This window comes from Manacus vitellinus, unplaced genomic scaffold (assembly GCF_001715985.3).
Source record: "Manacus vitellinus isolate BGI_N305 unplaced genomic scaffold, ASM171598v3 scaffold_56_pilon, whole genome shotgun sequence".
Taxonomy (NCBI): Eukaryota; Metazoa; Chordata; class Aves; order Passeriformes; family Pipridae; genus Manacus; species Manacus vitellinus.
In genome coordinates, this window is record NW_021940660.1 from 3,641,336 (window position 1) to 3,665,505 (window position 24,170).

At 37.4% G+C, this 24,170-nt stretch overlaps 2 protein-coding genes across 4 annotated transcripts in view; both read right to left on the reverse strand.

Annotated features, from left to right (window-relative positions):
• Window positions 1–2,281: 2,281 nt before the first annotated feature.
• LOC103756208 (cytochrome c-type heme lyase) lies at window positions 2,282–7,123 on the reverse strand. Its single transcript, XM_018081756.2, has 7 exons — window positions 7,032–7,123; window positions 6,439–6,588; window positions 5,570–5,718; window positions 4,816–4,964; window positions 3,751–3,870; window positions 3,181–3,267; window positions 2,282–2,941 (listed from the first exon to the last, which is right to left on the reverse strand). The coding sequence occupies exons 2-7, from the start codon at window positions 6,551–6,553 to the stop codon at window positions 2,743–2,745; spliced, it is 819 nt and encodes a 272-aa protein (XP_017937245.1). The 5' UTR covers window positions 6,554–6,588; window positions 7,032–7,123; the 3' UTR covers window positions 2,282–2,742.
• A 9,976-nt stretch (window positions 7,124–17,099) lies between these two features.
• TLCD4 (TLC domain containing 4) overlaps window positions 17,100–24,170 on the reverse strand; it is a 34,870-nt gene continuing 27,799 nt past the window's right edge. For all 3 annotated transcript variants that reach the window (XM_018081754.2, XM_029963222.1, XM_018081753.2), the window contains exons 4-7: window positions 23,766–23,824; window positions 21,852–21,946; window positions 19,856–19,929; window positions 17,100–17,450 (exon numbers count right to left, since the gene is read on the reverse strand). In XM_018081754.2, the coding sequence (XP_017937243.1) occupies window positions 17,135–17,450; window positions 19,856–19,929; window positions 21,852–21,946; window positions 23,766–23,824 (544 nt within the window). In that variant the 3' untranslated portion in view covers window positions 17,100–17,134. The remainder of the gene's footprint in view (window positions 17,451–19,855; window positions 19,930–21,851; window positions 21,947–23,765; window positions 23,825–24,170) is intronic.

The window sequence follows — 24,170 nt, forward strand, 5'->3', positions numbered from 1 at the left end:
ATAGCCTAAACAATAGTTTTTCAGTTAAAACATCCTTCCTAAGGATTTAAAAAAAAATCAATTTAAATTACTGTTTTTCAAGTTTACATTGGAATTCTAATCATTCTTCTGAAATGACACCCATCTCCTGAAAAACAGCAAACTACCAACATCCTGCATCAAATAACCCACGCCTAAAAGTAAAAACTCCACGTTTACTTCCTTAAGTCTTACTGATTATAGAAATTAATTACTTTCATTGACGTTTCTAGGATTTTTTTTTTAAATTTCCTCGCATTCCTCTTAAATTAGCCAGACTCGGGATGAATATATTTGTTGTCATATGCTCTTATTCTGAGAACTGCTGGTTTGGTAACAAACACTTGAATTTAGTCCTTGGATTTTGGTTCTGTAGTCACCTAAAAAATGAGTAGTATATATTCAAAGATGTAATGATAGTTAAGTTGTAGTAATAATACAATAATATATAATAAATGTATCAAATATATAACAAGATCATAGTTGTAACAGACTATAATCTCATATGACACATGCAAAAGCTCATCTTAATAATTCTTATAGCTGAAAGTATGATCACCAAAGTTAAGAAAAGTATATTTATTTCCTTTTACTTTGATGACAAAGTAGAACATTTCATTAACAGTAGCACAGAAAAGAACAATTTTGAATCTATGGAAGATGGAACATAACAGGACACAGTGAATACATGAAGTGACATGTGACAGGTTTCACCAGATTTAGCAGCAATAACAAATTTCCATAACGCACTCAACATCACACTGCCAAAACCAACCAAGCAAACTCATTCTTTTGAAGCTTCTGAAGTGCCCCCTACAGTGGTTGTACCCTTTCCATATCTAGTTGCGAGAAACACAGAATCCTCAGTATATCAAGTTACCAAATGCATAAACCAATAAAAAAAACAAAAACCCCAAAAAGAAAAAAATCACCCCAAAAAGCAGTAAGCCTAAATCTTTACTGCTAGAACACAGAAGCAGTTCCTTCATTATCCGATATGCTTCATAAAAGGTCACACACTTCTCATATACCTCGTACACACGCTGCCTACTCAGATGGAATTTTTTTCTTTTCCTATTTATCATTTATACATATATATATATATGTATGAACCACTAGAAAGGTGAAAAAGGAATGAGCAAAGCGGATATGGCAAGAGCGTGGTTTTCCTCTCAGGATTCCAGACTTCTGGGTAATATCTGTTCCTACCATGCATGACAGTTGTCTCTGAAGTGGGAGCCATTTAGAATTCTAAAGTATGAAAGCTTCCCTGACTAATTTTTTCCCAAAGAGGAAGTTGTGGAGTTTCCCCTCAAGGAAAAGAAAAAAAAAAGAAAAACAAAGAAAAGAAAAAAAAAAGAAAAACAAAGAAAAGAAAAAAAAAAGAAAAGAAAAAAGCTTCCAATGTCAGTTAAACATAAGGACTTTGAAAATGAGTGTACAGCTGTTTCCCAGTTAAGGCTGGGAAGCTTTGTGAAGGCAGCTTCCCTCATTTGAGAAGCTACAATGTGATATGCTCTTACTCCTTTCCAACTTACTGAGCCATGCAAATTTTAAGCTATTACAGTGCAAGACTTACAAAAAAAGACAGTTTCCCTTATTAAGCACAAACATTAATCAAAGCTTTAAGCCACACAGCATTAACACGCATCACTCTAAGAAAACATTCAAATCAACCTTATTTCTTGGCACTTTTGATACCCTGTTAGCCAAGTTACATACACAGCTGTGATATGCCTCACTATAATCAATCACATGTGACTGTGTAGTCATACACTCTTGTGCGATTCTGCTTTATATAAAAAAAAACAAGCTATGGTACAGCTGATGAAGCCAAGATGCCAAATACAGATGCACTGCATGAGGTTCTTTAAACAAGGCTTGTATCTGTATTGAATACATTACATGACACATGTGAAAGACATGAAAATACTAAAATAACATATTTTCTTACATCAGAAAAACCTTTTAAATACTGAAATAAATAGCCATTAAATATTATCTACTTTTAGAAATGCTTTAAAAGTGACACTCATTTCCTGATTCTAACAGATGTTCTTCTGTTCAAAGATAAATTGCAGATTAAGGCATGAGTATATTCTCCTGTTCAATTTAACATATCTTTAAAATATTCATACTACACTATACTTTCTTTAAACTGAATGACCTCAACTGACATTTTCTGAAGAAGCATGTAATTGAATAGGTAAAGTACCCATGTGAAAACAAATACATGAGTTTATATTGTTAATAAAACATGCAGTTTGAAACAATCCAGATCTTTTACCCTTTATTCATCATTGAGGTATCCAAACACTTTAATTATATGATTTATGAAATTTCCAGTTTTCACTAATGAAGTAATACTCAAAACTTCAGTCAGAATCAGAACTGTAATGTATTTGGTGCAGCACTGAAGTCATGAAATGAAAAGGCGGCAAGCTTATGCACAATCTGAGCCAAAGTAAAAAAGGTTCCCCAGTTTTTAAGAAAATTAAGATACATGTTTTTGCTACTATAACTTTATTATTCCATTTGAAACACCACAAAGCATTGGTGTGCTTAACAACAGATTTCCCCATCCTCCCTTCCCATCCCCTAAGAACAGTGGTAATCATGAAAACAATGACAGCTGCAGTGAACTTCCATTTCAAGTCCTGGTATTCACTTATCCTTTGCCTAGGAGGAAAGTAGTTACTTTTTGAGTACACACCTCAGGAGCAGTTATGAAGTCCAGCGCCACCAAGCTACCTTTGTTCTGTCCCACACAGCCGAGAGAGAGTCCAATGCAGGGCGCACATCCAGGATGGTGAACTGGTAGTTCTTATCCACTGCTCCGCCATCGTAGTAATCAATAACGTAGCGCACTTCTTTTCCACACCGGTCAACAATCCAATCATGTCTGTCAAAGGGTAGCTCATATCTGGAAAGACGGATAGTAGAACACGTAGATATTTTAATAGATAGTATGAACCTGGGAGAGGGAGTGGAAGTCCTATTTAAGATTTATTTATCCGTAAGATTCCACTAGTACTTCTATCTTCTGGCAATTCTAACTTCCAATGCCAGTTCTGAAACATCTTACAATTAATTCTACACCACAGTTTCAGACACGTTTCCCTAACCTCCCACCTCCCTGAAAGACCTTTCCTGCCCACATACCCCATCCATGAACGTATTCTGGCTCTTGGTGAATACTCCTTTGCTTTGCCTCCAAACCGCATCAGTGATGGTCCACACGGACACTCCCTGTGCACACAATTAAAAAGGAAAGTAGGTTTTACCTTTAAAAGCAGTCTTATTTTAAGTAATTAAACCACTATGGTAATTTATTTTAGTAAAAGAGAAACTGAATAGAAGAAAGAGCAAGAGTAAAAAAAGTAACTCCAAGTGATCTAAAACACCTTTTTTTTTTTCTTTAAAGGTCTGAAAAGTCGCCCGGTTTCTGCCAGCACTTTCTGCTGGTATAATAAAGTACCTCTGATATGCTCCATACCATTGTTCTAATTTGTCAAGAGAGCAGTTCTCAGCAAATCTAATCCACAGATTTAATAGATTAAAGAACAGAAAACCATAATCCAAAGATCATAAAATTGCAGGAACAGGGGCTATGCTGATCTAAAAACTGATAGTTTGCTTTACACCAGTCACTGCTAATCTAAGTTTATGTCTCATATCTTTGTCATAACACAATGAAAAATATTTCATGTGTAACATTTCATATGTACATACGCAGCATGAAGAGCTTCCCACTTCAAAATCTCCTTCCAAGCTTGTTCATTATTTTGGTTGTGAATCTTAATGATGTTGGTCATGTCTTCACTTGTTATGTCATCATCTTTCCATCTCCACCTAAAAAATAAGAACTTGAAAACAGTTTATAAGCATTACAGCATAACTACTGCACCTTCCTCAGTTTATCTGATGGACTTTGGAATCAAAATTTAAGGTTTTATGCAAAGACACAAGACAAGTATTTAAACTTCTGGCTCATCTGTCTAAGCATCATGACAATCACTTCATCTTCTGTGCAGAAATGTGTGTTATCAAAAGTTATCAAAAGTTATCATCACAGAGATCCACAAATTCTACATAGCTAAATTAAAAGCTTAACTGGATCAGGAAGTTATCAGTGTTCAAACATCAGCACATCCATAGGATTCATAAAAATGCTTAGGAAAAATCCCACTTGCATTCCTAATGCACAGAAGTCCTGTATTCCATACACTTAGTATGCTTAGAAATGCCTTTCATCTCTCTTGACCCTGCACTGTGACTATACAAAAGAATAAGGGAACAGTAGCACAGGAGGTTTTTTAGGTCACAGGAGATATTAATCATTAAATTAGGTCTTGCCTACACTAAATTTCTTTAAATACTGAAAATACCTACTAGTAAATTTCCACATTTTTAGCAATTCTGCAAAGTCAAGTTAGTTGTTCTCACAATCATAGAACTTCTACTATCAGTATATAGGCCTAGCGTGAAGCCAGCTGAGTTTGAAAGTTGCAAATCTTGCAAACTTGGTTTATGCCTATCCACAGACTTTTAAGAAAATTTTCTGAGCCAGTAGCAGCTGCTTGACATTCCCTAACATCCTCCTGATCACTAGAAGGGACATGGCCTTTGAGACCAGCTCACCCTTTAAAACAAACATATTTATAAAATAGTACTTTTCAAAAAGAGCTAGTTAGAATCCACAAACTCTTCAAAAATAATAAATAATAACTAATGATATTACTTAATGAATTTCAGGCTCACAGACTCCATCTTATAATTCACAGTGTATTTATTTACCCTTTTCTTAGCATAGCATTCCAGAACATTTGCTCTGAAGGGTAGACCCATTTCTTGTCAGAATGTGCTCTAGGAATAGAAGATTCTTCTCTAACAGTTGACAACGGAAATGGTTGACCTGGGGATGGCTGCTGATTAGGAGGAGGCATCTAGAAAACAAGAAGAATCAACAACAAACTAGAGTATGAATATTTTTTTATGTTACAGTGTTTGAGAAAAATCAAAGTATGATCAATCAGCTCTTAAAAAGATCAAGACATTCAGCCTTTATTTAATTCCATCAAAATTATCTTTTTTGCAGTAAAACTGTTTGCACAGGTTTGTCATTGGAAGACTAAAGAAACCCTTTTTGCCTAAACTTTAACTTCCAAAAGAGCAATGCTTTTTGTAAATCAGAGGAAATCTTGGAGAGATACTAATCAGAACTTACCCATACTGCTATTAAACAGAACCTAAAATCTACCAACGTAGCATAAAAACATGCATGTAACTCATAGAGAGTAAAAGGTATTTACAAACTGGAAAACCACCTTTTATCAAAGAGGTGTAAATTTGAAGACAATGTTAAACAAGATGTAACTTGTTTTTATATAAAAATTTGCACACGAAAAGAGAAAAAGCAGCATTTAAAATAAGAAAAAATAGTGCTATTTGCCAGACTTTCCACCTTAGACAGTATCACTATTTACATCTGTGGTACATTATTTCAGAAAAAACAAGACTAAAGAAAACATCTGAAATAAGCAAAAATTACCATATTGCTAGGATCTATGTCATCTTTCACTTGAGATGAACCAGACTTCATAGGACATGCTACAAACTCATAAGCTCTTTCTTGATGTGCAGGAACATCATCTGTGTTCTCAGTTCTGTGATCAGCAGTTTTCATGTGCATTGGACAACCTTAAACACAGGAAAAATAGTATGTATTTTGATACAAAATGAAAACTCTTAAGACATGACACGAAATGGGACAGTTCATTGAATGCTCAAGTAAATGCAAGCGGCTATTTCACTTTTTCTTCTGAGCTTTGCAACAGTTTTAACTTTTCTCTTTCCTGCATTTTAGGACCCAACACCATGGTAAGATCTGAGCTTCCTGTATGTCCTTGAATGCTCATTTCCTACCCTATGCTGGCCCCTATACTGAATTGTCAGTACCTAAGATTTCCTCAGCAATGTTAATCCAAAATGTGTTGACTGTGTCACCAGAAAAGCAAATGTCCTCCTCCAGACATTCATCTGATTCCACCTCTCCGCTACCCTTTTCTAGATGCATGTTTTTTAGTGACATCCACCTGCTCCCAGTTGCCATTTCTGCAGGGGCTCCCTAACCCTTTGTGGGTGTACCACACCACAGGAAAAGATCTGCAGGACTCCTGTGAAATGGGACAATTGGGAATGACCCACAGGTTCTACAACAACCACCTCCTGTCTCTACAGACACAGTACCTGTTCTGGTGAACAACTGCCTCCTATTCATGAAAAGTTACTTAAGAGCAACTTTTCCTAAAAGAAAAACTCAAGTTTTTATTTGAAGGATAATTTCTTTTTCCTCCCTAAGATTTTTCATCTGGTTTCCACATAAGGAGTTTAGTTCATTTAAGTTTCAAGAATGATTACCGCTCATTTTTTCCTGATGCATGGGACATTCTGAAGGTGGAGACACCGTCTGGTACTGCCTGGATGCATCTGGCGACTGACCTGCAGCAGCCGGGGAGGATGCAGACAAACCCATGGCTCCCACACACCGGGCCTTCTTACATCAAATTCCTAAAGAAAAAAGAAGTAAACACTCCTAATACAAAAGCACACCTTATTTATAAGGGGGAACGCAAGCGCAGATACAGTGCTGTATCACAAATTAAAAAATTAATTACGAAATCGGTTTAAGTAACAACCTTCCAGCCCAAATAAAACCCCAAGGGTCTACCAGGGCCGACCTCTAGCTCCCTCCCAAGTCCTTCCTCGCGGCCACTGGCGTGGGGGGCTCTGCCCGTGTCACACGCCCGTGCGGGGCAGCCGCGCCTCCCGTAACCCGCCACACTCCGTGACCGACCCCCAAGGTCAGGTCGGCCCGCCCGCAGCGCTGGCCCGCCCGCAGCGCGGGCCCGCCGCCAGCGCCCGCCTCCGCCGCCGCGGCCCCCAGAGCTGCCGCCGCCTCCACCATCGCCGCATCCTCATCCTCATCCTCCTCAGCTCCTTCTCCTCCTCACCTCAGCCCTGCCGGCACAGCCCGGCCCGCGCCTCCGCGCCGGCCCCAGCGCTCGCGAGAACGGACACCCACTCCACGCCTGCGCGGGGCCCCCGCCGCCGCCGCCGAAGGGCGGGCCGCAAGGGGCGGGCCCGGGCACGGAGGGGGGCCCGGGCACCGGGGACGGAGGGCGGGCCGGGCACGGGCGGGGGGCACGGAGGGGCGGGCCCGGCACGGAGGGGGCGGGCCCGGGCACGGACGGGGAGAGGGGCGGGCCCGGCACGGAGGGGCGGGCCCGGGCACGGAGGGCGGCCCGGGGAGGGGCGGGCCCGGGCACGGAGCGGGCGGGCCCGGGCCGCGGCCGTCGCTCCGCCGCGGCTCAGGGAGTGGGGCCGGCGCCGCCGGGCGTTCTCAGCGAGGCTTGTCCCCCGTTCAGCGCGCAGATGCCAAGGCATTGCCGCCCGGAGAGGGCGCAGGGGAGCCCGCGGCCGCTGGGCCCGGCCGTGCCACGCCGAGGTGCACGAAGGCTGGTTCTGACCTTGCCGACGACAGCGAACTCCGCGAACCGGGACTCGCGTTAATCCCCGTGCAGCGGCGTTCCGCGAGTTGTATGTGCTCTTACCTCGTGCTGTGAAATCATCTCTTACAACTGCAAGTTACTACCGCTAGTACCACTGAATGTAGTAGCAGCACATACCGATACTGTATAGGTGTATCCTTTCTAGTATTAGAGATATGGACATAGTAAAGTTCCCAAGAATATTGCCTTATTTCAAGCCAGAAGATGCAGTTTAACTACATACATGAAATTCCGTGCATAACACACAAACGATGAAGCTCATAGTGCATCAGACCAAGGAAGACTTACCTTCATCCCATCCCTTTTGGCTAACAGGTGATAACACCTTGCTATACTGTAACAGTGGGCAGAGATCCCGCAGGACTATTTCAATGTTCATCTCACAGCATGAACTCTAAAGAGGCTGTCAGGTGCAAAAAGCAGGTGGGGAGATGAGAAACATTCATTATAAACATGCAACAATTAGAACTGATTAGAAAAATATTGTTTCCCCAAATATTCTATTTCATTTTAACAATTAAAGTAGAAAGGAATTTAATCTTCAAGTGGCACAGTTATTACAGTAACTTAGAATGAAAAAAATCCAAATTCAAATCTGGAAGAGAGGTCACTTACACACTCTGCATGTAGAGACAGAAATGAGTGGTTCTCTGCCATTTCTTTTGAAAAAGATCAGAAGGATTGATAGACAAATTCTAAACCACACTGAAGCAGTTCTAAGCAGCACTACTTCAAACCATTTTACTACCTGAATTAAAAAACTTCTTTTATACATTCTTCTCAAGAGTGCTGTTAAGATCATGTTCACATACTGTCTTTCAAAATAGGATCTTTCTTATTAACAAGGACATTGCCATTCAGTGTGAACATGAAATAAAAATACAAGGATAAAGCAATATCAAATATTCATCCTTTTAGTCATTTTTTGCCCTTTTATAGTCTCGATTACTTAGGAGGAAATTGCTTTCTACCCTTTCTGCATGCAGGAATTATTAGCACAGCATATGGAGAACCTCAAGATAGAAAAAAGAGGCATCATGGCAGTAATTGAGTATTATATGCCTTAGAAAACATTCTGATTGCCTCCATCATTTCCCAATTTAGGCTTCGCTGCAGTCTCTAAGACCACATTCACAGTAACAGCTGGATAAGCTGTAGAATAATTTTAAATCTTCACTGGCTGCACTTACAGAATCACAGAACAGTTTGGGTTGGAAGAAACCTTGAAGCTTACGTCCCCTGCTAGGGGCAGAGACACCTTCCCCTACACCAGGCTGCTCAAACCACTCTCCAACCTGGCCTTCGACAGGGCCATCCACAGCTTCTCTGGGCAACCTGTTCCAGGGCCTCACCACCCTCATAGTGAAGAATTTCTTCCTAGTATCCAATCTAAACCTGCCCTCATTCACTTTCAAGCCATTCCCCCTTGTCCTATCACTACATGTCCTTGTAAAAAGTCCCTCTCCAGCTCTCTTGTAGCCCCCTTAGGTGCTGGAAGGGGCTCTAAGGTGTCTAAGAGAGCCTTCTCTTCTCCAGGCTGAACAACCGCAAGTCTCTTAGCCTGTCTTCACTTAACAATACAGTTTAATAAGATCCTCCCATAGACCAACTAACATCTCTGCTTCTAAATATTTCAAGTCAGTGGCAGAAGGACTCTAAGGTAAACCAGATTTTCTCTCTCTGATGTTCTCAAACAGGGAATTGGTTCTACTCTCTCTTCTCAAAGTACATAATGCTGTTGATGTCGATGTGCCGTCTCCCTGCTTTTCACCATCACACTCCACCAGAAGCAACAACTGCATTATTAGTCATTGTATAGATAATAGTTTTCCCCCTCTGTAAGATAAGCCAAGTAGCAAATACTTTTTACTCTATGTAAAGCATTACAAAGAACACCAAGGTCACAATATCAACAAAGCACACAATCTACCCTTAGGTATACTGCACTGTGAACTCCACAAAAGCAGAGCAAAAGATAAAACAGTAGTCCATCTCCAAAAAATGAGATGTCCATTGTGAAAATTAAATAAAAAATTTTAAAAATCTTAGTGCAGAGTTATCACACCAATATGAGGAGAGAAAATAAAGTTTTTAGCAAGAACACAGAGAGTAATAAAAAAAATTTGGGAGGAAATAAAGAGCAACTTTGCATCGGAGTATGACAAAGAAGTGATATACAAAATACTTTCTATATCCTACATCTTAAGGCGGTATAATGTTTCTCACACTTTAAACAAGACTTGTTGAATGTATCAGGTTAAGAAGGGCTCACTGAAAGGCATCCCCGGTTCCCAGCCACCGCTCAGTCCTTCCTCTCCACCATTCAGTGTTAAAAGCTGCCCAGTGCCAATACAAAAGCCTCCTACCAAGCCCCCATTGTCTTTCCTCAAGCAGTTGGAAATCTGACCTATATAGCATCTGACCCCAAAGAATATCTGTTCCCAGGCATTAAAACTCACTTCCAAACAGACCAACTAGTTAATGAGTAATTTTCTATGCTAACAGTGTAAAATTAGTACCCTAAGAATAATCTACATATGCAACTAAATACCTCTCAAAAGATGAGAGGGGGAAAAAAAAGGAAAAAACACCTCACTGCTTTGTGATTTCTTTTAGTAATTTAACCATTGCATAACACAAAAGAAAACCCACAGTAACATGAGTAATTCTTGTGCTTGGAAGCCAGCGGTTAAGACATAAAACAGCAGCAACTTTCTGTGAGGATGCTCAGAGAAACCTCTGAGTTTTACCACACATGCTTCCTAGGCATACATTCACTGCACATACAGAATCTAGGAATTGCCATATTTAGGAACTTAGTTGCCCATCTTAGTATTCAGTAAGGGACTGTGTAGCACATCGTATTTATAATACACTGCAAACAGCAGCTCTTTTTCCCTGGAACCTTCAGACAGCTGCACAGCTTATGTCCTGAAACATGCAGTATTATAAGACAGTGCAATATAATTATACTATCCAACATAGAAGTTATTCCCCAATACACAAGAGAATTTATAGTATAAATTCCTGGCCCCAGTGATGTTCTACATAGAATTTCGGCCTTGAAAAGTCCAGCCACCTGAGCAACTCCCATCTCCACCTTTTTTAAATAAAGAAGATACAGTATGAAATCTCAAGATACCATATAAGCCAGTTGTTATGGAACTGAACCCAAAGAAAATTGTTCTTTCATGATGCATTCATTGTAGGTACATAAGCTATTGCCATATAAGAAAGAAAAATTCACAAAATAAGAAACTGTGTTCCTTTCCTTTATTATGAAGTACCAATACCTTGCATACAACATGCAATTTATTGCTTATTGACATTATTGCATATATCAAAGGGAAAAAAAATCAGCCAATATCATTTTATGCAAGCTCCTAAACTGTTCAAACAAATATAGAAATGCCTTACAGTATCACTGAAATGCAAACAAATAATTCAGATTCTTTCTTGTAATAAAAAGTAAATTTAAACCCACAATACTTAATCATTTGCCTTACTATGACTGATTACATTTATCACCAATCTGCAGAATTGTTATATTGCATTTTCAAGTTCTTGTGCCATGATAAGGATTGCTAGTACAATCAGGTCACATTACTAGTTGAATTCAATAATGTAGTCCTGATATTTTGTGATAGTATTAGTATTTACTGCAAATCAGATTGTCAGGATTTACCAGAAATCAGTCTAGCAGAATCTACAGTTTTCATCCTTGCTCTGCACATAAGTTAGATATATTTATCAAGTTTCTTCTTAGATAGAAGGTATAAATATTTTTGAATTATAGGCTCCGTTACTTATGCTTAACTTGTAACTCATTTGTTCCCAACAGGTTTTGTAATTTGATTTTATAACAGGTTAGCTGTGCTTACAGGTTAAATTATTCTACATGTACAGGTATCTGTCAATATTAAAGAAAACACCATTTGACATATGCATGCTAGAAACAAATCCAGGATATTTTGATGTGTGCATATTAAATGTGCAAATTATATAGCCAAGCTCATGATTAGCCCTTTTCCTCCCTTCCCCCACTATTTGATGGATTTCTCTTGTGAAACTGGAATAGGATTACAATAAACAAAACCAATATATGCCACATTGCATTCAAAATGTTGTGTTCTGTATTACAGCTTAGTATTAATATTTAAGTGTTGCTTTCAAACTTAGCAAATTTTTAAAAATACCAAAATTTAAAAACTTAGAAGACAATTTACATGCAACATGTTCCACTTGGGTGCAGATTCTCATATACTTAAATATTTATAGGCTCATAAAAGCATGTCCTGTCCACAAGACAAGTACGAAGTTTGACATCCCACACATAGATTAAAAATAAAGATACAATACAGAATATTTTATTTGCTTTTATATTTTCAACTTCAGTAAGTAGGAAGTTATAAATAGCACACTGAATCATTATGGTTGATAACAAGCCATGCTGAACTCTTCATAATTCACTCTTTTAGAGACATTTCTTTTATATTACAACTAGGTTAAAAATGTACGTACTTTGTTATAAACGGATGGCCTCAGTGCAGGACATCAGACAATGAAACTGTTCTCAGAAGAAACTTTGCCAAAATATTTCTTATACCAAATGATACAATTTATTTCTCCTAGCTACCTTCCATTCATTCTTTACTGAGCTATAAAGTGCTTGGTTATTATAAATAGAGCAAGAATGTCAAAGGAGGTAGCTAGTAGAAATTTTTAATGGGTAAGAACCCTTACCAAGTGTTTTTACCTAAAAGTATGATTTGATGCATAATCCCAGATCTCTAAACAACCCAAGCAGCACCGCTTTCATCTTCTCTGCCATAAAAAGAACTTTCAAATTGCTCAGAAAATCCTAAGACCTTCACCTGTCCAACAGAAATTTTATCCAGGTTTAGATGAATGTTAAAAGTTCATAAATATTATTATTATTTCCATTTGACTGCTGTCAGAATCCCAGCAATTAAGTACTGTTCTTTTTCCAGCTGTATTCCCTAGATAGAGAAATTCAACCAGGAACAAACCTTCCCTCGTGAAGTTCCTTGTAGCCAGATAACGTTGTACAGTAGGTTATTAAAAATATGAAAGGGGGCTGTGATACTTTTCAAAGTCTTCTACACTTGCACTTTGTAATCTGAAAATTCTAGTCCCTTTCTATTTGCTTTATCGATGGCTTTCCCCAGCAGCCAACACTGCACCAGACCCTAAACTGGAGAAATTGTCAAGCAGCCCTTTATTTTTCTTTGAATGGCTCAGCAGAAGCATCACAAAACAATTTTACAAACTTCTCTATTAAGTGGCCTTTTACAGAAAACTTGTATATACATATGCTTAAACACACACAAAGCCATGAGAAAAGTCCTCTCTATACAGTAATCAACAACAGATACCCCATTTTATACAGCCTGAAAATTTTAAAGAATAAAGTTTCATTTTCCTCTGCGAACAGAGATACAGAAACACCTAAACCTTCCTGCTACGTATCAGTCTGCTGTTGACCCAACCACAGCAGTAGGAAGACATCTGGATCTCTATGTGTGTTCTCAGTCTCCTCCAGCTCTCCTCTTTAAACCTGCCTAAATGCATTTGCTCGCTTGTGTAAGCTTTTACTTTTAGGCTAATGTTTGTTCTGCAGTACAAGTAATTTTCTCCCACAATATTTTAAGTAAAGATGGAAGTAATTCTCTTCCAGATACCGTAACTAATTTTTAATAAACTTTAGTATAAAATTTGGAATTCTTAAGAATTAGTATATGAAGTCAGCTACCCTCATTTTCCTGTGCATAGGATATATTTCATTACTCAACAGATTCTATTTTGTAAGCAATTAAGTTATTGAGCTCACTCAAGATAGTATGTATGTATAGAGGTAGAGTAGGCTTCAGGGATGTAATTCTTACCACTGAAGAATTCGCTCAGATAACCATAAAGCATCTCTGTAGTGTGAGGCTCTCGACTTCACTGAAATCCACTGAAACACTCATTGAGAAAATGAGTATTTGAAGTGTATTTCCTTTCTGCAAGTACTGATTCCACAAATCAACTACAAAAACAGAAACTTGACCTACCATTCCCCGTAGCATTTCTGAAAGTGGTATTTACTAACCATTTGATGAAAATGTAATGTCATAAAAAAGGGAAACTCGCATTCCCACATACAGCCTTACCACTAGAAATAGTCTCTCCCATGATCATCAAGCTGATTTTATGTCACCTCGTACTGAAGAACGGAAAAGGAAAAAAAAATTAAGAGAGGTAAACATTTTTACAAGATTAAGTCCTTCCATTTGATATGTCCACAGCAAAGACACCTGGTGACATGCCAAGAGTCTGCTTTTATAATGCATCTGTTAAAAATATAAGTTTTAAGCCACTAATAAGATATTACATTCAAAAGCAATTGTTACAATGCTACTTATCATGCATTTACTTCTCTTGCATAAGGAAGACACAAGCTTGCAACATTGAATTTCATCAATATTTCACCACATTTTTCAAATTAATAAAGTGCAATTAAAATAATGGGTGCCACAGCTATCTAATTTGCTGTATTATGAGCTTTTAATAGTAGGCAAAAAGTGCCCGGTACTACTGTATTCAGTACATCACAACTTTGCAGCCTGTTTACTAAAGTCCTTGCCAAAATCACAGGTCTTAATAGTTTTTTTCAAAGAAAATTGTCTTCTGATGCACAGTGGACACATCAGGACATAACTGTAATATTGTTTAAAAAAACTAGAAAATTTAAACCTAATGTATTGTAAAATAGAGTTTTAATTACACTAAATTTGTACAGCAATGCAAAGTACTAGCTGTTTTTAAAAAGAATTATTCCACTGCCCTTCAATTCCAGATTGTTGCCCAAAGTGTATTATGCCAATTTTGGGATTTTTTTTTTCTTTTAAATCAAGTTTTAACATTAATTTTATTTTAGCTTGACTTACTTTGCCCCCCCCGCCCCCCCATCAGACACAAGTCTATCTATAAATGGAAGAAATAGACCATTTTAATGAATGGTCTCTACAAAGAACAAAATATTTAAAATACTGAAATATTAAAGATTAATGCTAAATTATGAATTTCAGAATGTTTTCATGCGTTATCACCTTAAAAGTTGCTCCAAATCATCTTATCGATTTTTTTCATCCTACTTCCCAAATAACAAAATAACAAAAGCAGACTTCTGCTTTCAAACATATTCTCCAAAATGTTTCAATTTACTCAACTTATTTTAGAAAGGAACAAGCTACTACAAAACGATTCCCTGATCTAAGGATGTTAAAAGCACAAGAAAAAAGTACTTCATATACACCTTTAAATCATAAAGGTGATAGAAACACAGAGCCTTTTTACGAAGCCTAGATTTTGCATTAGATTGACTGAAATCACATTTTAAAAGATACCAGGTTCTGCAAATCAGCATAAAAGGGAGTCGGTTTCTTTCTGCAAAGGATCAACTCTCAAAGACTATGGATTTAGCGGTGCCCAAATGAGGTACTGCGCTCACACAAATCATACAGCTCAGCAGATTAATTGCCAACTCTCCCAAGGCATAAACAGATCTTTTGTCTGTAGGCTTGTGAAGTATTAATAACCATAGAATCCAAAAACCAGAAGTACTAACAATCCTTGCTTTCTCTGCTAACAAGGCAGGATTGGGAAACGATTTTAGAAAAAAACCTGCCCAGCTAAACAGTGAAATTAGGCTTTTAAAAGCGTGTGTTACACTTGTCCAAACAATACTCCCTGACAGCATTTTAACTAGGGTACTAAAGTCACTGCACAGCTGCTTTGACTATAAGGCATTTCAGCCTGCGCAGTCCTCCTGGGGTCTTACAGACATCTGACTCCTGGAAGACAGGAATGCCGAGTCCCTCAGCAGAGCGCACAGCACAGCACAGGGCACTCACACCTCTGACGGCAGAGGGGAGAGCTCACATCATCCAGCTTTGTCAGAGGGAACAGGACTTATCATCCTACACAGGGTAAATGCTTTATCTTTTTCTTTAGAAATAAACAGACTGCCACAATAATTGGGATGTACACTAAAGTCTCTGGGAAAATGGATACTTTTAGACCTTACCAGAAGTTACAAGAAATAACAAGTAATGTGAAAAAAACCAACCAAACAAACAAAAACACAAAACAAAGCAAAACTACACCAAGGAAAAAAATTAGAAGTTAATCAGTCCCAATTCCAATATGGTTAAAAGTAAGCAAAACAAAACCAATTTACAGACAAATATAGCTCTCAAAATCATTTTAAAATAAAACAAAACTCAGAATTTTCTCAAATTGTATTGTAAGTTGGATTTAAGACTATTTCTAGATGATAAGGTTCCTCTCTGGTGACCTCCAAACCTTCAAGTTCAGAGAAGGAGGAACTGAGTACCTATTGACAAATGCGTGGTTAAAAAAAAAATAAAATTTTGTGTCTACGGAGGTGAACTGTTCCTTCTACAGAATTACTGTACAGCTTTACAGAAGTTTGGCACAGTTAATTCAATAATGTTTTTAGTCAACACTTTGGACTTCTGACTGGATTTACATGGAAAATGTGACAAAAAACCTCAAGACTTCATATCAAATATGCCATTTCTGTGAGAAAAGAAAAAAAACCATTACCGGAAGTTATACATCATGTATACAGAAGAATTCTATCCCTTTGCAATTAAACTTTGAATCCAAATAGCCAATGGTTAAAAATACTCCAAGGAGAGTTGCAGCACTTCTCAAAGGTAGTAGCAGCAAAGGAAAAAGCACTCCAGTAAAAATTACGTTGTTTCCACACATCCCTTACCATATTAATTGACAAAAAAAATTCCATGGGCAACCTAGAAGATGTACTATTGCATCTAATCTAGCACAGCAAGTGTGAATCCTTCCCATCAAAATGTGAATTTTAACAATTTTTAAGATATTATGTAGTCTTATAATACAGCATTTTAGATAAAATTATTTCATAAATTTCCCAAAATGGTTTGCATTCGTATAAGACAGAACAAAAAGCAGTAAAAGACTTCACAGAATCAAAGCCAAACTTTTAGCTTTTCTTGCAAAAATTAAAAAGTTGTCAAGAATCTTGATTGTTATTCCTAGAAGAAAACATAGAAACGTGACTGGAAAATTGCACCATATCAGGAGCTTGGGGGATTTTTCATTTTCTAAAAAAAGAGATATGTCAGTATTCACTGGATTTATAAAACACATTAATCTGAGAAACCTGAGTGAAACATTTCGAACACACTGGTGGACGACAAGCAAGTAACCAGTCTACTCCTTTCTAATTTCTGTAGCTTGTAACTGCTTAGAACAGACACGTGGAACTCATCTGTGTGAGCTTTTGCTTTTATTCCTCACGGGACGGGATCCAAAAAGCGTGGCCCTGGGTGTGCAGGCAGTGTGGCTAGGGAAGGAGTAAGGTCAGTACAGAGGTAATACCTTGTTTCCTCAATAGGAGCATTCCATGGCAGAAATGTGCACTGTTTCAGTGAACCCAAATTATTTTCATAGCAGAAATTTCATTTTATGTATGATTTCTAGGCAGATTTTCCATTTCTGTGAGTTTTGGCTTCCTCCCGTCCAATAAGACAAATGACTTTGTAGCATCCTTTCGCAATTTTGACCATCCACATCACGTTCATAATATCCAAGACAACACTTGAGATAATCCAGGCGCTCTGGGCTGCAAATCCTAATCTGTGGAAAGCTTCTGTTCCAAACGAAGCAATTACGTGGCTGTAATATATAGGCATGACGGCAATCCTCACCACGAAGAACACAACTGTCATCAGCACACCATTCATGATGTTGGCCTTTGAAGATTTGGGATATCCCAGTACTTCAAAAAACCACCTGCAAAAGAAGTGTTCACAGATATCAGGCAGACTTGAAGCCATCTCATTTAAAAATTATTTAACTTCATGGTTATTTTTAATTAATAATTTATTAATTGCTTCTACCCCTTCTAATTTCAAAATTATTGCACTGTGTCTTGGCTCAGCTGCAAATTCTTCTGCTTGGCTGCACTTTCTCTCTGCCACTTAAGCAGTGTGTCATAGCCTGTACATTGCAGAATAACACATAGAAAATCCTAATGTGAATTGTAAACCAGTTGACAACCAGTGTGCATTTCAGTGACTATTGTGTAATAAACAATAATAAAATTATCTTTTAAAATGATGAAGATAAATTTATTACTTACTATTACAATTTGTACCAATGGGCAACTAAAATCCTCTTTGCTTCTCTGAAAGCAATTCTAGAATTGTCTTTGGGTATGGTAATCTAGATAGAGCTCTAATTTATCATAATTGTATTTTCTGACTGCTGCTCTTCAGACCAAAACTGGAACTTCAAAAACAGACATTGTAAATGGCTCTCAACCAAGTCTCAGCTTGGAATGTGATGCAATGAACAAGATAACTCTAAATAAACTGCCTCTCCATCTACCACTGGGTCACAAGTGGTCTTTAAACAAGAATTCTTGCATATTAATTCCTCAGTAGACAGGCATAACTTATCTATTGCCTGGCATACAGAGCCTGAAGACTGAATGCCTAGAAAAAGGAATAATAAACTCCTAATTCTTTGCCACTCATACTTAAACCAGAATAAACATATGTAAAATTCGTGCAGCAATGGCAGACAGGACCAGAGGAAAATAATTTAAATCACTGTATTCATGATGGGGAAAGGAATGAAATAATCAGTTTATTTAATTTCCAATTAATTAATTAATTAACTAATTTCCAATAAAATACAAGGCTAAAAGTATTTAACAAAAAAAACCCCCACAGTTCTAAAACTGATTTTAAAAGTAATTTTTAATTTAATTACCTACAGATTGCAACCTAAGTAATTATAGATATACTAAAAAGATTTGCCAGACATCCAGCTCTAATAGAAATACTCCAGAAATTCATTAAGCATGCAACTAGGACAATTAAAATCCAGGCACTCGAGGTGCCAGTCTAGCCTGGAAGCAGGATGCTTCACCACAGAACACCTACTGGGATGATGAAGAGAAAGACCTAATATGTTTGGTCAGACTAACAATCAAAGCCTGTACTTTCAATGGTACGTACAATGCAGAATCAAAAAGTAATATAGAAGTGGGTTTCAAATATACTGCAATGTGCCAATAGGTAACTGGACATTGGCTTAGCAACTTCCCTCTCCCAGTAAATTTAAAAAAAAAATAGAAGTCTGTAAATCACAGTTACCATTACAATTTTACCCATCACAGTTCAGAATTAATTATATAAATACTGATAATAACACTAAAATATCTAAATGTTTGGCAGAGAGACAAGATCTGAAATTACAGATCCCTAACAACACAGACAGGAAATACACAGACAGTTCTGAGATTAGAATATCTTTTTATATTTTAATAATAGCTCTTTTGGTAATACTAAGAATGCAAACAAGAAACATAATGTAAGTCATTATCATTATCTGCTACTTACTGTCTTAAGGGTCTGATTCTCTTCAAATTTAATGGGGGAAAAAAATCATGCACTAATGAGATGACAGCCCTTAGTGCAAGGGACTTTATCTCCTGCAGTGATTTCTGCTATTCTGAGAAAGGCCTGAATGTCAGTATTCAAAGACTCATGATCTCACCACAGGCATTTTTAAAGTGTAACATAAATTACTTTTAATAGCCAGATGTATCATGATGCTTCCTAATGCCACAGTCTGAAAGGTAAGCATCAGTACAGGTACCCACTGAAACCCAGGATGAATTTCTGTCCTGGTAGAAGTCAGCTGAGAGAACAGCCATTCCCTAGAACATGAATATCAATGTAAAACCTAGAATATAGTATCACCCTTTTAAGTTTTAAGAAGTGTTTATTTACTCTTTAGTTTCTCTGCACACACATAGCACAGGCTACATTAAACTATAATCTCCTACTCAACTGCACTGGTGTAAATGAAAGCACCCTCTGGAGAGCTCCATTATCCCACCCATTTGTGAACTTTTCTGTTTGGTATTTTCATAAATTTTGGCATTTCATATGAAGTCTGGTCTAATCTAAAAAGGAACTATGGCTTGAATACATCAGTTATAGTGTTGCAGCTATAGCAGCAAAACATCTTCAGAGCAAAAAAGACTTCCATATAGTAATCCTTAGTTCAATACATATAAATTCCCTTTCAGTAGACATTCAAAAACTACAAAAAAACTTCCTGACAGAAATATAAATGCAGATTAGATTTTAAAAGAACTGTGGAAACATTCCCTAACCACTTACCGTTGATTGACAAAAGGAGTGGAGAACTCTGCAAGTAGACGGAAGTTTCCAAAATAAGCCAGCAGACCTTTGCTCTGGTTAGTAAAACAAAACAGACATACAAAAATCAACAATGTAGATGTGAAATTGTCATTAAAGTCTTCAAGTATACACGGAACTACACAACATCTCAATTTCCTCGAGAAATTCAGACTGATAGTGAGTTTGCCAGCTGTGGTCACCTTCCTTGCAATTTCAAAATTAGTTTTACCATTAAAGCTGCAATTTCCCTTCAGGAATCTCCTATCAGTAGCTTCTTACTTCAAATAAATCTTTAAAAGACTTACAGCTAAGTGGCCATGGAAAGATACCTAGAGAAGACTTGTACAAGTAGTCATAGGTTATAATTATCATGATACTATTGCTGTCTAAAAGAATTATAAATATTTTTGATTTCCCAATGTTTAAACAAGCCCAAACAGGAACACTGTATACTAAAGAAAAATCTCCCTGCATTGCTTTAGGAACATAATTTGCCAAAGCAAAGATGAATTCTCAGCTCTAATTTGACAGCAGAAAGAGCATGTAAAGCCCTTTCATCCAAGGGTAGAGCTATATCCACATAATAATAACAACTGCTTTAAAAGTTTACGCTAACACTACACTTTCTGTTTACTCTAGCAACAACTAATGAATTTTCTGCATCAGGGATTAGCTTTGGTAGTGGTATTTTCATTTATCTAATATTCAGCTCTAATTCACTTTCAGCCATGATAATATCAGTAGATGTAATTATCTTCAACCTGAAACAGAGTACTTACTTGTCGGCATACTTCAGCCCCTTTAAACTGTTACATGGGAAATCTGACACTAATCTGACATCTGGACACTTTTAATATTTTAAGCCTGGGATTCACATAGTGGGTAGGGAAAGAAATAGGGTAAATGAAGTAAATTGTATTTTGTAAGACTGCTTTACAGAATGAGTTTTTCAGAAGAAATTCAAGAGCATTATTCTATTCTGGACACCAAAGGGATTTCTACCAAGTTACCTGGACATCTTTGAGAAATTCCAGCAGCAGCAATGAGTATCTTAGTCTTTATCCTATAATACAATCCTTCCCCTTTTCCCCTCATTGTATGTGCACCACAGATCTTTATAGATATAAAACAGTTAACAGTCTATTGTTTCCCCACCAAAGCAACCTTAAACAAGAAGTCTCAGAGGATCACTTTGTCATAACTGATTAAAAAAAAAAGTCATGAAACAGAAGAGAAAAAAACCTACCCCAGAAGATACACATCCACCTGACTATAGTACATTCACCACAGTTAGGGATCACTGACCTATGGCCTTGCAAATACAATCACAGAAACATTAAGGTAGTAAAAGACCTTTAAGATCAAGTCCAATTGTTAACCCTGCACTGCCGTGTTCACCACTAAACCATATCCCCAACTGCCACATCCACACACCTTCTGAACACTTCCACAGACGGCAATTTCATCACTTCCCTGGGCAGCCTACTCTGATGCCTGACCACCCTTTCAGTGTAAAAAGTCTTCCTAATACCCAGTCTAAACCTCCCCTGGCACAACTCAAGGCTATTTCCTCTCATCCTGTCACTTGTTACCTGGGAGACAGAAACAGAACATAACGACTTGAAACCATTTCCTTCTAATTTTCCGACTAAATATTCAAGCTTGTGCTTTTATTTGAAACCCTTTTCTATAACCATATGAAAAGCCCCTCTGTCAATGCCTCTTTACAGCAAAAACTGAGAAGAGTTTTAACTTCAGCCATTACACATTTTTGTTGAAGGAGTGTAACGCTGAAAAGGCATGTGCTTACCACAAATAACAGATAAAAACATTTAGAAAGAATGATCATTGAAAGTATAAATATGCTTTTCATTAGCAAGTGAAAAATTTTTTCAACATTAAGCAAATGAGATATATAAAAGCATTGTCTTCAATCTCATCTGCTTGTTATGTTACTAGAAAATACAGCACTTACCAGTACAAAATAGTAAGCATACAGAGCTGCCAAGTGATGTATTACAAAAAATTTGTCACCAATTGCCTTCCAGTAGTAAATAATAAGCAACAGATCTACAAAAGAACAGAAATAACTATAAAGAACATTTTATTATACAACCATTGACCTCAGAATAGTTTCTCTAAGTTTTAGAGATATGCCAAGATAGGGCATCAGTAGAAACTTTCTGAATTAATTATCTCTGAAGAGAGTATCTTTATCCTAAAGACTTCACTTCAGTCAAAACATTAAGCAACAGTATTCTCCCAACAATTGCAATAAATTATTACTTTCCCCATCAATGGAAGGACAAAAGCAGTAACTTTATCTGAAATATTTTGGAAGAAAAAGTGGATCCTGAATCTCATAGTGACTTCACACTTCTGACCCCAAAAATCTGGAACAAGTGACAAAAAAAAAAAAAAGGTGAGGGGTCTACAGGGGGCATAGTAAATACACAAATACATGCAATAAATGCAGGGATCTATTATGGGGAACTTCTGAATCAAAAACGGGGAAGCATTTACCAAAATATTTTGCAAAAGACACTTGGAATGAGAAGCATATTTATTTAATCCAAATTTTCCAATTACTGCAAAAATGACATAGTGGATCTGAGTTAATGTTATAGGGAAAGCTTTAACAGAGAAGTTCTTTCTTCTCTCATGATGGCCTGAGATTTCAGATTTTCTCTTCTGTACTGGAACAAGCAATTTCTGACCCTGCTTTCTCCAAGTGAGTACTTTGGACTGGAATATTAGTGACCAAGGTTCCAAATCAAAGACTTTACCTCTGTGTCTTTTTTATGTCAAGTGTCTGCCTTGATCTCTTTTATATTAGCTATCCTCAGGCAGGGCTCTATATCATCTGACATAGCCATTCCACTTCCTATTAATAATTAAACATTAACTATATAAGGAAGTGAGAGAGAATGAGTGGCCAGGTTGAGATCCCTGTTCAAAGGCATTCATTAATTCATAATTAAAATCTAATGCATAATTATTCAAAAATAGATACTGATTAATTTAAACATGGGAGAAGTAGTTACGGAAAAAACAGACTTAAACTAACCCACAGTTTAACTGAATGTGCCAATCACTAGATTATCAATTCTACTAGGGTAAGTAATCTAATCTGAGAGATAAACAAGTCCATGGCCCAGTCTCTGGTCAGAGACTTCATCCTAACGCAAGAAGTTTTCCCTGAAAGTAGTTCAAGTCACAAGTTTTTATTTAGATAAGTCGCTATTTTCCCCACATAACATAAAAGAAAGCTCCAAAGCATTTCGTAGCAAAATTTCCATGACAATTTTAGTAGACAGCAAAATTAAGAACATAAAACATATGTAGGAGTAAAGACCATACCAAGAAAATAATTTAAAACTTCCCTGTTTTATACACGACTAACTTTTGGCTTAAAGTGAGACTAAAAGACAGACAGGCAAGATCCAATGGCATCATTTGCCTCGGTTTGTATGGAGGGCTACTAAAATTCTTCTGCCAGCATTCTGAGGTCACAGGAAGAAACATATGATAAAAAAGCTACAAGTTGTAGACACTGTGAAGGGAGTGAAGGGCATTGCTCTAACACCTCCTCGATTGGCCAAAGGACAAAACTGAGCTGGAGTTGGTGGTTGCATATCAAACCATCACAAAGCCACACTGTGGCATTTCCTCAGTGCTTGGGGAGATATTCCATCTTTCACATCTGCTAGCAAGATCCTGTGATTTCACCACAACCCACAACTCCATTAGCAATTATAAAGTCACAGTAGAAATTGTATTGTATGCACATATCACATCTTCAGCATAGCGGCTTAGTATGAATAGATAGGTGTAGTCACTCAATATAAATATACAGGTTGTATGTGTTATATACACATTGCATAATTACCAGAAATGAGGTAGCCTGTGGTAATAGCAATATTCAGCTTCACAATTGAAGGGTCACCCCTGTAAACATATCAAAAATACATAGTTACAGCCCTTATAACAAGGTAATTTGCAAAGGACATACACATATCAAACACAGTGTCCATCAGGTCACCTTATTGTTGGCTCATCAGTAAGATATTACACAATCTGGTTAAGCAAGGTTCTAGTCATGAAAATTGATTCCTTTTCTACCCAGATAAAAGACATCCACTAACTAACCTAATGAGGATCAAGTCCTGCCTTGCTAGAGGTTAGAACTCAAACACAGCAAGTACTCTGAGCTGGCCTCTCTGGAAACTAAGGATCAAAGAGAACAGCCCAGTCAGTGTCTTTTAGCTTTAACTGACACTCTGTGTCTCCATTT